General features: G+C 40.2%; 1 protein-coding gene across 3 annotated transcripts in view; it reads left to right on the top strand.

Annotated features, from left to right (window-relative positions):
• The window catches only part of CENPE (centromere protein E), a 183,013-nt gene that overhangs the window by 23,088 nt on the left and 144,355 nt on the right, over positions 1 to 15,570 (top strand). For all 3 annotated transcript variants that reach the window (XM_073601785.1, XM_073601777.1, XM_073601770.1), the window contains exons 2-6: positions 3,287 to 3,372; positions 3,844 to 3,933; positions 4,045 to 4,163; positions 9,732 to 9,851; positions 13,487 to 13,568. In XM_073601785.1, the coding sequence (XP_073457886.1) occupies positions 3,287 to 3,372; positions 3,844 to 3,933; positions 4,045 to 4,163; positions 9,732 to 9,851; positions 13,487 to 13,568 (497 nt within the window). The remainder of the gene's footprint in view (positions 1 to 3,286; positions 3,373 to 3,843; positions 3,934 to 4,044; positions 4,164 to 9,731; positions 9,852 to 13,486; positions 13,569 to 15,570) is intronic.

The following is a 15,570-nucleotide window of genomic DNA, read 5'->3' as shown; positions in this document are numbered from 1 at the left end:
GTCAGTGGAATGAACGGTGCCCCATTGTTGGTGTAGAAGGAATAGTGCCTTGTATCGGGGGGGGGGGGGAGAGAATGGAGTCTCAAGGGCCTGATGAAGGCAAGCAAAGGGCCACATCCGGCCCCCAGGCCGCAGTTTGGAGAACCCTGCTCTAGAGCACCCCATGGTCCATGAGGGATCGGTACTTAAAGTGGAACTTAGTCAGAAAATGTAGTCTTGTTGGATCACTTCAGGCTGACCCCTTTTTGCAGGTTTAGCTACAGTGCCTTGGAAAAAGTATTTATACCCCAACGTAAATGTATTTTAAAGAGATGCACCGAATGGAAATTTTGATACTGAAAATGCAGGATGCACTTAGCTGAAAGCCGAAAATGACAGTTTAAAAAAAAAAAATTATATTTTTATAATTTTATTGTATTTGACCTATTAAATTTAAATTGATATTAAAATTAAAATGGATTTATTGTTGGCCATTATTGGCACCTTTTTAGTGAAAAGCTCAAGAAAAATGCTGCAGTCTCTAACCATCAAATTTCCATTTGGTGCACCTCTAGCAGACATGATACAGGAGATGGTCAGAGACTGCAGACATAGTACAAGAGATCAATGCAGCTTTGCCAGTGCCCGGATCACACAGAGCGACGATCTCCCGCTGTGTCAGAGCTGGATTTAAATTGCCCGGGCCAGGCGGCCGCAGTAACAAAATCCCGCCTCCTATGATAGACGTCACACTGAATCAATTTCCCTCATTGGATCAGTGTGTCGCCTATCACAGGAGGTGGGATTTTGTTTCAGTGGCCCATGACAGACGGAGATCGCCGCTTTGCGTGACGAGGAGGGAGGGAGTACTGGGGGCGGGCAAGGATGACACCCCCGCAATGTGCAGCACTCGGGGAGGACCGCCCCCTTTGCTGTGCCATTATCGGCACCTTTTTTTTCTTTCGGCTGATATTTTGATGCACCTCCTAGTATTTTATTGGTCCTTTTATGTGATAGACCAACACGAAGTAGAAGGAAAATAGAGTTCTAAATTTTTTACAAATGCAGTATCTGAAAAGTGTGGCGTGCATTTGCTTTCAGCCCCCTTTACTCTGATACCCCTAACTAAAATCCAGTGGAACAATTGCCTTCAGAAGTCGTCTAATTGGTAAATGGCGTCCACCTGTGTGTAATTTGATTCTTAGTATAAATAGAGCTGTTCTGTTAAGCCCTCAGAGGTTTGTTATTGAACAAACGGCATCATGAAGGCCAAGGAACACACCAGACAAGTCAGGGATAAAGTTGTGGAGAAGCTTAAAGCAGGGTTAGGTTATATATTGGGAAAAAAAAAAATACCTCAAGCTTTGCATGGAGCACTGTCCAATCCATCATCCGAAAATGGAAAGCGTATCGCACAACTGCAAACTTGCCAAGAAATGTCTGCTCACCTAAACGAACAGTCTGGGCAAGGAGAGCATTAATCGGAGAAGCAGTCAAGAGGCACATGGTAACGCTGGAGGAGCTGCAGAGATCCACAGCTTAGGTGGGAGAATCTGTCCAGAGGACAACTATTAGTTGTGCACTCCACAAATCTGACTTCTATGGAAGAGTGGCAAAAAGAAAGCCATTGTTGAAAGAAAGCCATAAGAAGTCCTGTTTGCAGTTTGCGAGAAGCTATGTGGGGGACAAATGTGTGGAAGAAGGTGCTCTGGTCAGATGAGACCAAAATTGAACTTTTTGGCCTAAAAGCACAACGCTACGTGTGACAGAGAACTAAAACTGCACATCACTCTGAAAACACCATCCCCACTGTGAAACATGGTGATGGCAGCATCATGTTGTGGCAATGCTTTGCTTCAGCAGGGACAGGGAAGCTGGTCTGTTAATGGGAAGATGGATGGAGCCAAATACAGGGCAACCTTTAGAAGAAAACCTGTTGGAGTCTGGAAAAGACTTGAGACTGGGGTGAAGGTTCACCTTCCAGCAGGACAAAGACCCTAAACATACAGCCAGAGCTACAATGGAATGGTTTAGATCAAAGCATATTCATGTGTTAGAATGGCCCAGTCAAAGTCCAGACCTAAATCCAATTAAGAATCTGTAGCAAGGCTTGAAATGTGCTGTTCAGAAGCTCTCCATCCAATCTGACAGAGCTTGAGCTATTTTGAAAAGAATTGGCAAAAATGTCACTCTCTAGATGTGCAAAGCTGATAGAGACATCCCCAAAAGACTTGCAGCTGTAATTGCAGTGAAAGGTGGTCCTACAAATTATTTACTCAGGAGGGCTGTATACAAATGCACAATTATGTGCCACTTTGTGTTGGCCTATCACATAAAATCCCAATAAAATACATTTTATGTTTTTGGCTGTAACATGACAAAATGCCTATACTGTTTAAAATCCACTATTGCACTGTTTCACCTTGCTCTGCCTATGCTCAGTTGCTCTCCATTTTTAGGCACTGCTGAATTTGTAGAGGCCGATCTGCTGACAGCCTTAAAGAGAAATTAAACCCTCCTATCTTTTACAGCTGCTTCTGTTTGATCTGCAACTGCCATGGTGCTGCACATGTGATCCGTTATGACCACAGCCATTTGATGGTTTGACAGTTTGGTCGAGGACACAAGCAAATGTCACAGTTGGCAATCCTGGCATTCCAGGAATGTAACATAATTTTTTACACTGTTAAATCAATTGGGTTTAGTTCCGCTTTATGATTTACTGCTGTTCAGGGGCTCTGGGCTCCAGCAAAATGGCAACCTCCAGCAAGAAGAAACGTAAGCAATGCTGTAGGCAATTTACAGCACACGCTAATTTGTGTAGCATAATTATTAATGTGGAATGTATGTTCCGTGATAAAGAACATTATTTTTTATTAAGTTGTTATTGGTAAAGTTCTGCTTTAAATACTGTGCAAGTTGGCACTTTGGCCAGCCACCAGTCTTGCTGTGCAAGCCTCTGTCAGTAAATTACATAGTTCTGATGGGAGTTAGAAGCAGCTTTGACCCCATGTGTGGTTCTGAGATTCTTGGGACACTCTCTAGAAAAAAAAAAATGAAAATGATGTATGAAAACATGCAACGATGGTTTGGAAAGCTTGCCAGGACACTCAAACATTTGTGAAACTTTAACAATGCGTTATTTGCATTGCTTATGTAATAGGACCAATCCCTTTGGTGTATTCTAAAAGAAACTTTGTAGCGACAAAGGCATGCATAAAATATCCTAGTAATGAAGAACATGATATGAACAGTGTCCTTCAGACAAGCAGACATTGTAAAAATACAATTTCTTTCTAAATTCTAGAGAACAGGGGGATCAAGTCAACTTGTTTTGGAAAGCTGAAAACTCTACTGTATCGCAGATTGATGGCACAAGATCTTTTCATTTTGGTAAGTTTTGGTAATGTTTTTCAAATGTTTTTACTAACCTACTGGATGTAGCTTGGGTGTCAGGTGATCAAGTTGACTGAATATGCATTTATTTACTTTTTATACTAGGGGTGTCCAACCTGTGGGCCATGACAGCTATGAATGCGGCTCTACACAAAATCGTAAAAAAAATAAAATTAAAAAATTGGAGCTTTGGTAAAAATGTGTTTTTTACACTTGAACATATGTGACCGAAGAAAAAATTGACAGTATCTTTACTGGACTTTTTTATAAGTTTAATTTTCCCCAAGAAAAATCTCCCAATCACGCCTTATTCATATCATTTTCTCTCTCGGCACAAGTAGTTAAGGGTGCATAGATTAAAACTGGTCTAATCAGTATAGCTGACCTTAATGTAACTATACTAACTTGCTATATGATGTGATATTATAGTATTCTGTCTTTTTTTTTTTTTTTTTTTTTTTTTTGTAGATCGTGTCTTTAATTCATATGAGACAACAGCTCAAGTTTATCAAGAAGTAGCTATTCCAATTATTCGCTCAGCTCTACATGGATACAATGGTAATTCTTTTGTGTGGGGTTTCCCTCCCTTATGGAATACATAAAAGCCCAAATTTTACATTGATTTTGTGAATATTCAAGTACTGAATACCTATGTTTATTCTATTTCAGGTACGATATTTGCTTATGGGCAGACCTCTTCAGGCAAAACATACACAATGATGGGGTCTCCTGATTGTCTGGGAATCATACCTCAAGCCGTTAAGGAGATCTTTAGAATCATTAAGGAGGTATGAATGTATGTGGCAAAAGATTTGTAAATGTAATTTTATCTTCAAACAAACTTATGAATCCTTTGCCTAGCCATCCCATTTCTCACACCATAAAAGTTAGAAAAGTTTGAGATGTTTAGACAAAATGCTGGAATGAATACAATTTCTTTCTAACCCCAATACGCTTTCCAGCATAATGAGGTTTTAGTACTATTAATTATGATAATAATAATAATCTTTTATTGTCCTGGGTTAATATTTTAACCACCTGCTGAGCACATACAGCGAATAAAATAAGTGTTCACCATTTCACGTCACCTTTTTTCTAGGTAAATAGATTTTTAAAGGTACTATTGACTTGAAATGTTGGCAAGAACCCATGCAATCCATACATACAAAGAAACCAAAACAAATACATTCAGAAATTAAGTTCTGTGTAATAAAATGGAATGACCCAGTGAAAAACCATTAAACGCATGAAATAAGGGAGGTGCAAAAAGGCATGGAAAGCTAAGACACCAGCTGAAATCTATCAGTAATTGGAAAGCAATCCAGCCCCATGTCAGTGCAAATTAATATCAGCTGGTTTAGTCTCAACTGATGACCTATCAAAAGGTGTCTCATTACCAAGGTGTCACTCAAGAATCGTCTCATGATGGGTAAAAGCATAAAGCTCCCTCGAGACCTTTGCAAACTTATTGTTGCAAAACATAATGATGGCATTGGTTACAGAAGGATTTCTAAATTTCTGAATGTTCCAGTGAGCACTGTTGGGGCCATAATCCGGAAATGGAAAGAACATAATTTCACCATAAACAGACCATGACCTGTTTGCAAGATTTCTGACAAAGAAGTGAAAATAAGTATCAGAAGAGTTATCTAAGAGCCAAGGGCCACTTGTGGAGAGCTTCAGAAAGACCTTGAATTATCAGGTACAATTTAGTGAGGAATGAAACAAAGAAAAAAACAAAATTTTAGGACACCACATCCCAAATGTTCATTTATGGAGAAGATATGGGCTTTAAGGCATAGAGCCTTGGGACTTTAAAGGTGTCTGAATTATTAAAATACTCGGAAATGTATTCCCAATTGAACGTATTGGTTAAAAAATAATAGATTTTATTACAGCGATTAAAAAAGCCATGAAGAAGGCTATAGCAATACAAAATTCACAAAATTAATAAAATACAATACAGTCACAGTGCCTGATATGGATACCACTTTGTTCTCATGTTTCGCTCAGTGGAGCTTCTTCAGGAGATATGGTATATGGCATCTATTAAACTAAAATTACATAAGAAAAAAAGAAAGCAAATCAATATAGTGAAATTTCATTATATATATAATATAACAGTTAATCATCAGGATACTTCAGTGTAAGGATAGAAATAAAAAATGAATAATGAAATTACATGAGTAATACATTAGACGGTATAGTTAATTTTTTATAAACATAGGTAGATAATTATGTATAATATAAGTGCTGAGTTACTATAGAAAGTGAAGACCTTGCCAAAAATTATAGCTCTTTGAACTTACACTTGGAGCTGAAAGGTCACAAGTATTGGAGACACTTAAATTCATGAACTGCCTTCTTCCATTTGGTTCCTGCCTCCAAGAAAAGCTTGCAGAGACAATACAACTGCGTACAGGGTTATTGATGTCCTTTTCTATAAAAGAAAGGGCTAGTGAATAAAGAAAAAATGTTTCTATAAAAGTAATTGGATAAATAGATGGAATTTCTCAAATGGGGAAACCCTTTTACAATAATAAATATATAATTTACCTTGATGGTACTTTGATAGAATCAATGTTATTCCATAGATGGCATCCCCAGTGTTTATTGGGACAGAAACACTTTTATAATGGGATGTATGAGATAAGAAAAAGGCTATATGTCAAAGAAGCTGCAGGGGTCTGGAGAGAAGGGGATTGATATCCACCAATATCCAAACTGAGCCCTAAACATCAAGGACAAAACAATAAAGATCAGTTGCTAAATATAAAAAGATAAGGGTAATTAAAAAAACATGGCTGCCGCACAGAGAGTGCACCTACCTTTATCTAGTGTAAGCCGGGATTAGAGTGAATAAACTGGGAAGGAGAAAACCTTCCCTCCTTGCGCTGTGGTGTCCAGCAGAGGAATGACGGGGAGAGGAAAAAAGATCCCCGTATTTGTGTTCAATCTCCAACGTAGCGGCGTCTGGCATCGCCGCCACGCTGCGGACGTAAATAGCGTGTCACTGCGCATGCGTCCGCCATGAAGGCGAGATGTGTTAGAGACTGCATAAGTGCGGTTACTAAAGTACTTTGCCCATATATGATGGGGGGGGGGGGGGGGAACGAGAGACACACAGGGAGACCGGAAACCACAAAGGAACACAATCCACCACAGCGCAGACTCTCAAACAACCCCGCAGCCCAAAGGATACAAGTTCTAAAGAAAGACACTAGACATGCGCAGGGACAACAATATGGCATTTGAGGCGGGGGTCATTGATTAAGGCCCACGTTCTCAAATGCCTGGGTGTCCGTGCAAGCTTAAGAATTAACATAGGGGCATGCAGTTGAAGAAGGCAGTCAAGGAAAGTAAATAATTTATATTAGATGTCTATCAATCTGATGAGATATATCCGACTGGATTAAATATATCTATAAAGGATATATTATACTTAAGTAATGTTAATGAAACTATAAGGAATGGCAAGGAGGAAAAAAAAAACAAAACACATTTAAAATTAAAAAATTAGAAATTACAGAAAAGGCTTATAGCTAAGAGCGTCATTCAAACCAGGATATTTGAGAGCATCTAGGTTTGAAATCCATTTAGCCTCCCGCTGTAGGAGGATCTGATCGTAATTGCCTCCTATTTCACCTGGGGGAACGTGTTCAAGTGCTGCTACAAAGTGCATCATAGTGTCGTGAAATTCATGGAAAAGGCCCATATGGCGGCTAATTGGTGTCTCCATCCTTTTTTTGCATACAAGGGAGAATCTCTGTGCGGCAGCCATGTTTTTTTAATTACCCTTATCTTTTTATATTTAGCAACTGATCTTTATTGTTTTGTCCTTGATGTTTAGGGCTCAGTTTGGATATTGGTGGATATCAATCCCCTTCTCTCCAGACCCCTGCAGCTTCTTTGACATATAACCTTTTTCTTATCTCATACATCCCATTATAAAAGTGTTTCTGTCCAAATAAACACTGGGGATGCCATTTATGGAATAACATTGATTCTATCAAAGTGCCATCAAGGTAAATTATATATTTATTATTGTAAAAGGGTTTCCCCATTTGAGAAATTCCATCTATTTATCCAATTACTTTTATTATTATTATTACATTTATAGAAACATTTTTTCTCTATTCACTAGCCCTTTCTTTTATAGAAAAGGACATCAATAACCCTGTACGCAGTTGTATTGTCTCTGCAAGTTTTTCTTGGGGGCAGGAACCCAATGGGAGAAGGCAGTTCATGAATTTAAGTGTCTCCAATACTTGTGACCTTTCAGCTCCAAGTGTAAGTTCAAAGAGCTATAATTTTTGGCAAGATCTTCACTTTCTATAGTAACTCAGCACTCATATTATACATAATTATCTACCTATGTTTATAAAAAAATTAACTATAACGTCTAATGCATTACTCATGTAATTTCATTATTCATTTTTTTATTTCTATCCTTACACTGAAGTATCCTGATGATTAACTGATATTATGTTATTTATGAAATTTCACTATATTGATTTGCTTTCTTTTTTTCTTATGTGATTTTAGTTTAAAGAGGAGGGCCCATGAAAAAAAAAAAAAAAACTTACCTGTCCCAGGGTGCAGCGATGCGGGGGATGCCCCGCTCATCTCCCCCTCCGTTCAGCGGCGCCGGCATTGCAACTGTGGGTGCCGAGCTGTGGCTTCACAGCCTGGCACCCACCGCGCGCCGTGATTGGCCGCTCAGTCACCTGGGACCTGTAATGGGTCCCCGATGATTGACAGGAGGGAGGGAGCAGAGCCAAGGGGGAAGTGATGTCACCAGCCCAGGCACTGGAAGAGGCAGACTACAAGGGACCCCCTAGCAACAGGCATTTAGATGTAAGTAAAAAAAATTTCCAAATTTTTTTTTTTTTTTATTCTTTTTTTTTTTAGGCACAGTCATGGTTTTTTTTTTTTTTTTTTTTTTTTTTTTTAGGGTGGAACACCACTTTAATTGCCATATACCACATCTCCTGAAGAAGTTCCACTGAGCGAAATATGTTGAGAACAAAGTGGTTACATATCAGGCAGTGTGACTGTATTGTATCTTACAAATTCACAAAATTAATATTGCTATAGCCTTCATGGCTTTTTTAATCGCTGTTATAAAATCTATTTTTTAACCAATATGTTCAATTGGGAATACATTTCTGAGTATTTTCATAATTCAGACACCTTTAAAGTCCCAAGGCTCTATGCCTTAAAGCCCATATCTTCGTAGCAGGTACAATTGTTTCAAAGAAAACAATAAGTAATGTACTCAACTGCCGTGACCTGTATGCACTCTCACCATTTAAGACTCCATTGCTCAAGAAAAAGCATGTTGAAGGTCGTTTAAAGTTTGCTGCACAACATTTGATCTCAAACACAAACCTATGGAAACTCTCAATTGGTTTCAAAGAAAGGAAAATAAAGTTGCTAGAATGGCCCAACCAATCACCTGACTTGAATCCAATAGAAAATCTATGGAAAGAACAGTGGAAGAATGGGCCAAAATCACACCTGAGCAATGCATGGTTTCTCCATACAGGAGGTGTCTTGAAGCTGTCGTTACCAACAAAGGATTTTGTACAAAGTACTAAATACATTTCAGTTAGCGTGTTCAATACTTTTTCCTGTGTCATTCCATTTTATTATAAATGACTTCATTTCTGAACTTATTTGTTTTGGTTTCTTTGTATGTATAGATTGCATGGGTTGTTGCCAACATATGATGAAAATTTTTCATGTCAATATCACCTTTAGAAATCTATTTACCTAGAAAAATGGTGACGTGTTCAATACTTATTTTACCCACTGTAATGCATATGTGCAGCAGAGAAGAGTGGGCTACTGCGATTTCTGTGCTGAAAGTGCACTGTGTTAGGCAGGCCATACCCTTTTCCTGCTGAACCGGCCACTGCTATAGCCGCTAGCTATGCTCACTGTCTTCTCCCAGCAAAATCCCCCCTCCGGGAGATGACCATTGTTGATTCCCCGGTCTGTTGCAGGAAAAGAAATTTGCACCGTGTATGGGCCTATCTTTGCCTCTAGTTATGAGCAGGAGAAAGTGGGACAAGCTCCTGATCATGTGACCACTGTGACAACGGATCGCGATGGTATTGGGAGGTCTGTCCCAGTCCCCCCAACCCCCCCCCCCCCCCTCTTCCCAATAACATGGCCTTTAGACTAATATACTGTAATAATGGCAATATTCCTGCTAACCTAATCTAGTGTTACAGATGGAAAGAATGTCATTCGTTTTTAATGTGTGCAAATGTTATATTGGTAATATGAACACCCTTTGAGGAAAAAACTTTGCGCAGTATGTGATGGTTTGTTTGCATCTACCTTTTTAGATACCGAGCAGGGAATTCTTACTACGCGTGTCATATATGGAAATCTATAATGAAACGGTCACAGATCTTCTGTGTGATAGTAGAAAAAAGAAGCCTTTGGAAATCCGTGAAGATTTGAATGTAAGCTAAAGATGGTTTATCTTCATTTACTCCTTGGTAGTTATTTGAAGTGTATGTCCAGGCATCACCAACCTTTACCCCCAAATCTCCCTTTTAGAGCATGTCCCAATTTTTTTTTTTTTTAATACATGTTCCTATATCAAGAAATCTTTTTTATTGCCCCCGTGACATCCTCACCAAGCTTGTAAAATTCTTGCAGGGGCAGATGCTGGGTGCTCGGTTCATGTTTTCAAAGGTGCACCTCCAGAAATAAATCTCCTGAGAGCCCCTTTCCCCACATACAGTGTGCGGTCATGCTTTTTGAAGTCATGGCAGTAACTTTGCTTATAAAAAAATCAAAGCTCATCAGTGTAAACAGGATTTGCCGGTTAGCGGCGTTCCTCTCCTCGCACGCTGTCAGACAGTAAGTGGCAATCCACACAGGGAACATCTACACTGATAATCAGGGCACTGATCATCAGTGCAGCCCCATTAGTGCCTCCTCGTCAGTGAAGGAAATAAATTACTTATTTACAACATTTTTCTAACAGAAACTAAGAAACCGTTTTGTTTTTTTGTTTTTTTTTGTTTTTTTTTTATTTAGCAAAAAAATTTAAAACCTAGCGGGGTTGAAATACCACCAAAATAAAGCTCCTTCTGTCTCAAAAAAATGATAAAATTTTGTTTGGGTACAGTGATCGCGCAATTGTCATTCACGGTGATGAAAGTTGTAAGTTGGCCTGGGCACGAAGGGGTGGAAGTGCCCAGTAGGCAAGTGGTTAAAAAAGATAAACTGGTTCGTCAGACAAATGTAACCTCTTACCTGTCAATTAAGGCCTAAGAGGACAGAAACTATCATCTTCTGTATCCTAACAATCGCCCAACTGTAGGAGGTACAAGATGGAGCTCACAAGCAAACTAAACTGGAGACTTTGGCCTGCAGTGCCCCCTAGAGGCAGAAATGAAATTTCTCCTGTGTGAGAACTGCATTGAGAAGTACAGTGTTACTTCAATTGTATTCCAGGATTTGCTCGTCTTCAGCTGAGAGAACGTGCAATAATTTAAGACTTTAACTAAAGTTTCAAACCTTTCATTAAAGCGGAACTCCACTCAAAAGGGGAAGTTCCACTCTTAAGACTCCTGTTTGTGAAATGGAGCTGGGGGGGGGGCGTTTACTTGAAGTTTCACGCATGCGCAGTGGGCACCCGGCTGTGAGGCCGCAAGCTGTCACTGACAAGTGCCCGAAGTAAAGATGCCGGCGCCGCCGAGGGAGGACACACAGCGACAACGGCTGGGGAGAACACACTGCTGGATCGTGGGAAAGGTGAGTGGCTGTTAAAGGTCAGCAGCTACAGTTTTTGTAGCTGCTGACTATTCATTTTCACTTAAGAGTCTGGAACTCCGCTGGTCTTCCTTTTTTTATATAGTTTAACCACTTCAATACCAGGCACTTCCGGACCTTCCTGCTCAAGCCAATTTTCAGCGCTGTCGCAATTTGAATGACAATTGCGCGGTCATGCTACACTGTACCCATTTTTTTTATCATTTTGTTCCCACAAATAGAGCTTTCTATTGGTGGTATTTGATCACCTCTGCGATTTTTACTTTTTGCGCAACAAATAAAAAAAGACCGAAAATTTAGAAGAACATTTTTAGAAAAATTAAGTTTTTCTTTGTTTCTGTTAAAATTTTTTTGTAAATAAGTACGTTTTATTCTTCAATGATGGGCACTGGTAAAGCGGCACTGATGAGCACTGGTAAAGCGGCACTGATGGTCACTGATAGGTGGGCACTGGGCATGGATGGGCACTGCGGTGGCACTGATGACACTGGGTGGCATTGCTGGGCATCACTTTTTTTTTTTTTTTGCTGGACCATGATGTTGCCAGTCAGTGCAAATGTTTTCATATGTGGATGGCCATGGTGTACATACCTGGCCATCCACATGTTGCCCCCTTCCCTGGTGGTCCTGGGTGGGCATCTGTGGGGGGGCTGTGCTGATAAACAAACAGCTGATCGGCTCTCCTGTACTTGCGTCTGTCAGATGCGAGTGATGAAAAGTCAATCGCCGGCTCTTCCTGTTTACACTGTGATCAGCCGTGATTGGACATGGCTGATCACGTGGTAAAGAGTCTCCATTGGTGGAGATCGAGATCGGTATAGCGGCGACTGTTATCCTAACGTACGTCATATGACGCCCAGTCAGGATAACTGAACCACCGCCTGGCTGTCATTCTGCGATAGGCCGGGTGGGAAGTGGTTAAATACCATGTCCTAGATCAAATACTTATCATTGTAAAAGAAAATCATCCACAAACTGCAAATCTATCTATCTCTGTCATTACCAACAAAGGATTTTGTATGAAGTATTAAATAAATTTCAGTTAGAGTGTTTAATACTTTTTTCCTGTGCCATTCCATTTTATTACACATGACTTCTGAACTTATTTGTGTTGGTTTCTGTGTATGTATGGATTGCATGGGTTGTTACCGACATGTGGTAAAAATTTCATGTCAATAGCACCGTTTTAGAAATATATTTACCTAGAAAAGTGTTTTACATACTTATTTTACCCGCTGTGTGTATGATGTATGTATGTATGTAGGGAAAATGGCCCCCACCCGGCTCCATACCATTTGCAGGGCGAAAGCGACGTCAAAACGTCACTTCCGCCCACAGCTCTTAAAGAGACTTTTTTTTTTTTTTTTTGTTTAGTGTAAATATGAGATTTGAGGTCTTTTTGACCCCGGATTTCATATTTAAGAGGTCCTGTCATGCTTTTTTTTTTTCTATTACGAGGGCAGTTTACATTCCTTGTAATAGGAATAAAAGTGACACCATGATTTTTTTTTTTATATAAAGAACAGTGTAAAAATAAAAGGTAAAATGATATAAAAAAATGTAAACGTGCCCCGCCAAGCTCGCGCGCATAAGCGAACGCATACGTGAGTAGCGGCCGCATATAAAAACGGTGTTCAAACCACACATGTGAGGTATCCCTGCAATCGGTAGAGCGAGAGCAATAATTCTAGCCCTAGAACTCCTCTGTAACTTAAAACATGCAACCTGTAGAATTTTTTTAAGAGATTTTTAAGGGTAAAAGCTTGTCGCCATTCCACAAGCGGGCGCAACTTTGAAGTGTGACATGTTGCGTATTAATTTACGTATTAATTTACTCACTCGTAACATCATCTTTCACAATATAAAAAAAATTGGGCTGACTTTACTGTGTGTGTGTGTGTGTGTGTGTGTGTTGGTGGGTTTTTTCTTTTTTCTTTAAAAAAGTGGCTTGTAAGACTGCTGCGCAAATACGGTGTGACAAAAAGTATTGCAATTACCGCCATCTTATTCTCTAGGGTGTTAGAAATAAAGTATGTAATGTTTGGGGTAATTTTCGAGCAAAAACAAATTATTTTAACTTGTAAACCACAAGTTTGAAAAACCTATATATAATCTCAACCAGATTTGTCTTAGGCTGTCTTCTGAAACAAAACAAAGAGAGCATGTTGGATGGATAACCTTTCTTTTCCATTTTGTTTTATATTTATATCTGTATAAAAAATATAAAGGTGATAAAGGCTGAAAAGCAAAAAACTGGCCTAATAAGGTGTCTTTTTTTTTTTTTTTTTTGTTTTTTTTCCCCCCCTATGTAAAGCGAAATGTGTATGTTGCTGACCTGAATGAAGAGCTTGTGACGTGTCCTGAACATGTCCTGGAATGGATCAAAAAGGGTGAAAGTAAGATATTATTTTCTGTAAATCTTAGTACAGCAGTTTCACGCACTTAGTAGCTAGCAATTTTCATTGAATAATTCCTCCGCTGTATTTCCGCTGATTCACCCTCCCTGCTATTCCTGGGGAGGGGGTGGAGGGGGTAATACAAAATCCTGGGTTGTTCTCTCGGGTACAGGAGATGAGGGGGAATTTTCTAATGAGGCAAACTTGTTCTGGTGACAGTTGTCTAGGGTTGTTTTCCCCCACTTTGGAGCGATTTCCTCTCGCTTTCTGTTCCATCTCCAGGACAAGAAGTGATGGGAAATGCCAGCGGTACATAGGCTAAAACTAACTTCTCCCTAATCTATCCAAAACTAAAGACATTTGAACTCTTGAACCTCTTATGCCGCCTACACACGGGCAGACTTTTCGGCAACAAAGGTCCGACAGTCTTTCTGACGGACTTTTGATGGACTTCCAACGGACTGTCGAATGAACAGACTTGCCTACACACGATCACACCAAAGTCCGACAGATTCGTACGTGATGACGTACAACCGGACTAAAATAAGGAAGTTGGTAGCCAATAGCTGCCCTAGCGTCGGTTTTCATCCGTTGGACTAGCATACAGATGAGTGGATTTCTCGATAGGAACTGGGTCCGGCGGAGTTCCGACGTAAAGATTTGAAACATGTTCCAAATCTAAAGTCCGTCAGATTTTCTACAGAAACAGTCCGCTGAAGGTCCGATAAAGCCCACACACGGTCGGATTGTCCGCCGGATTCGGTCCGTCGGACCAGTCCGGTCGAAAAGTCCGCTCGTGTGTACAGGGCATTATACTTGACTATGTGGGGAAACCATGGCCAATGTTTGTTACCCCAGCATTTTAGATTCCTGATATGTGCCTGCTGTACCATGTACTTGTAGAAAAAGCATCCTGTTCTCTTTGTATTGCTCCCTGAAAATCCCTAGTGTTTCTGCCAGTCCCTCTGCTTTCCTATTAAAAACTGACCACACTAAGTAGAACACACCGATCAGTTCTCTAGCTGTGCTGGGTACTCGGCCCAGCTCTCATCTAATGATCAGACTTGTCATGACACTCCTCCCCACCACAATTTCTGCAGCTTCACACCTCGGGACACCCCAATTTCTGCAGCTTCACACCTCGGAATACCCCAATTTCTGCAGCTTCAGAACACACAAGGCATTGCAGCTAGCCACTCACGGGTGTCAAAAACAGCAGTAGGAATCAGCTGTTTTCCTGCCACTGCCACAAAAAGAATTTGTAAAGCAGTAGTTACCAAACCCTGTTAAAAAGTTGTAGTTCCCTTTTTAAAACTTCCAAATTAGTGGTTACAAAGCCAGTTATTAAACATTGCTCACAAAGCCATTTTAAAAAGCAATATTCCTTTATATCTGGCTCTATGAGCAATGGATTAATAGTGGATTAATAAGTGCCTTAAGTACTGCAAAGCCAGATATAAAGCATTGCTTACAAAACCAGAGATAAAGCAGTACTGTTATAACTGGCTTTGTGAGAAATGCATTATATCTGGCTTTGTGCGTGCTGACACAGGCAGAGGGAGCGCTTTGCTGACAGAGGCAGAGATAAGAGTGCTGCTTTATATCTGGCTTTGTGAGTGCTACTCTTAGTAGTACCTACAAAGCCTGTAATAATCTAATGCCCTGTACACACGATAGGATTTTCCGATGGAAAATGTGTGATAGGACCTTGTCGGAAATTCCGACCGTGTGTAGGCACCATCACACATTTTCCATAGGAATTTCCGACACACAAAGTTTGAGAGCTTGCTATAAAATTTTCCGACAACAAAACCCGTTGTCGGAAATTCCGATCGTGTGTACACAAATCCGACGCACAAAGTGCCACGCATGCTCAGAATAAAGAAACGAAAGCTATTGGCTACTGCCCCATTTATAGTCCCGACGTACGTGTTTTACGTCACTGCGTTCAGAACGATCGGATTTTCCGACAACTTTGTGTGACCGTGTGTATGCAAGACAA

Source organism: Aquarana catesbeiana, linkage group LG01 (genome assembly GCF_042186555.1).
Source record: "Aquarana catesbeiana isolate 2022-GZ linkage group LG01, ASM4218655v1, whole genome shotgun sequence".
NCBI lineage: Eukaryota > Metazoa > Chordata > Amphibia > Anura > Ranidae > Aquarana > Aquarana catesbeiana.
This window is presented reverse-complemented; position numbering and strand designations above follow the sequence as displayed.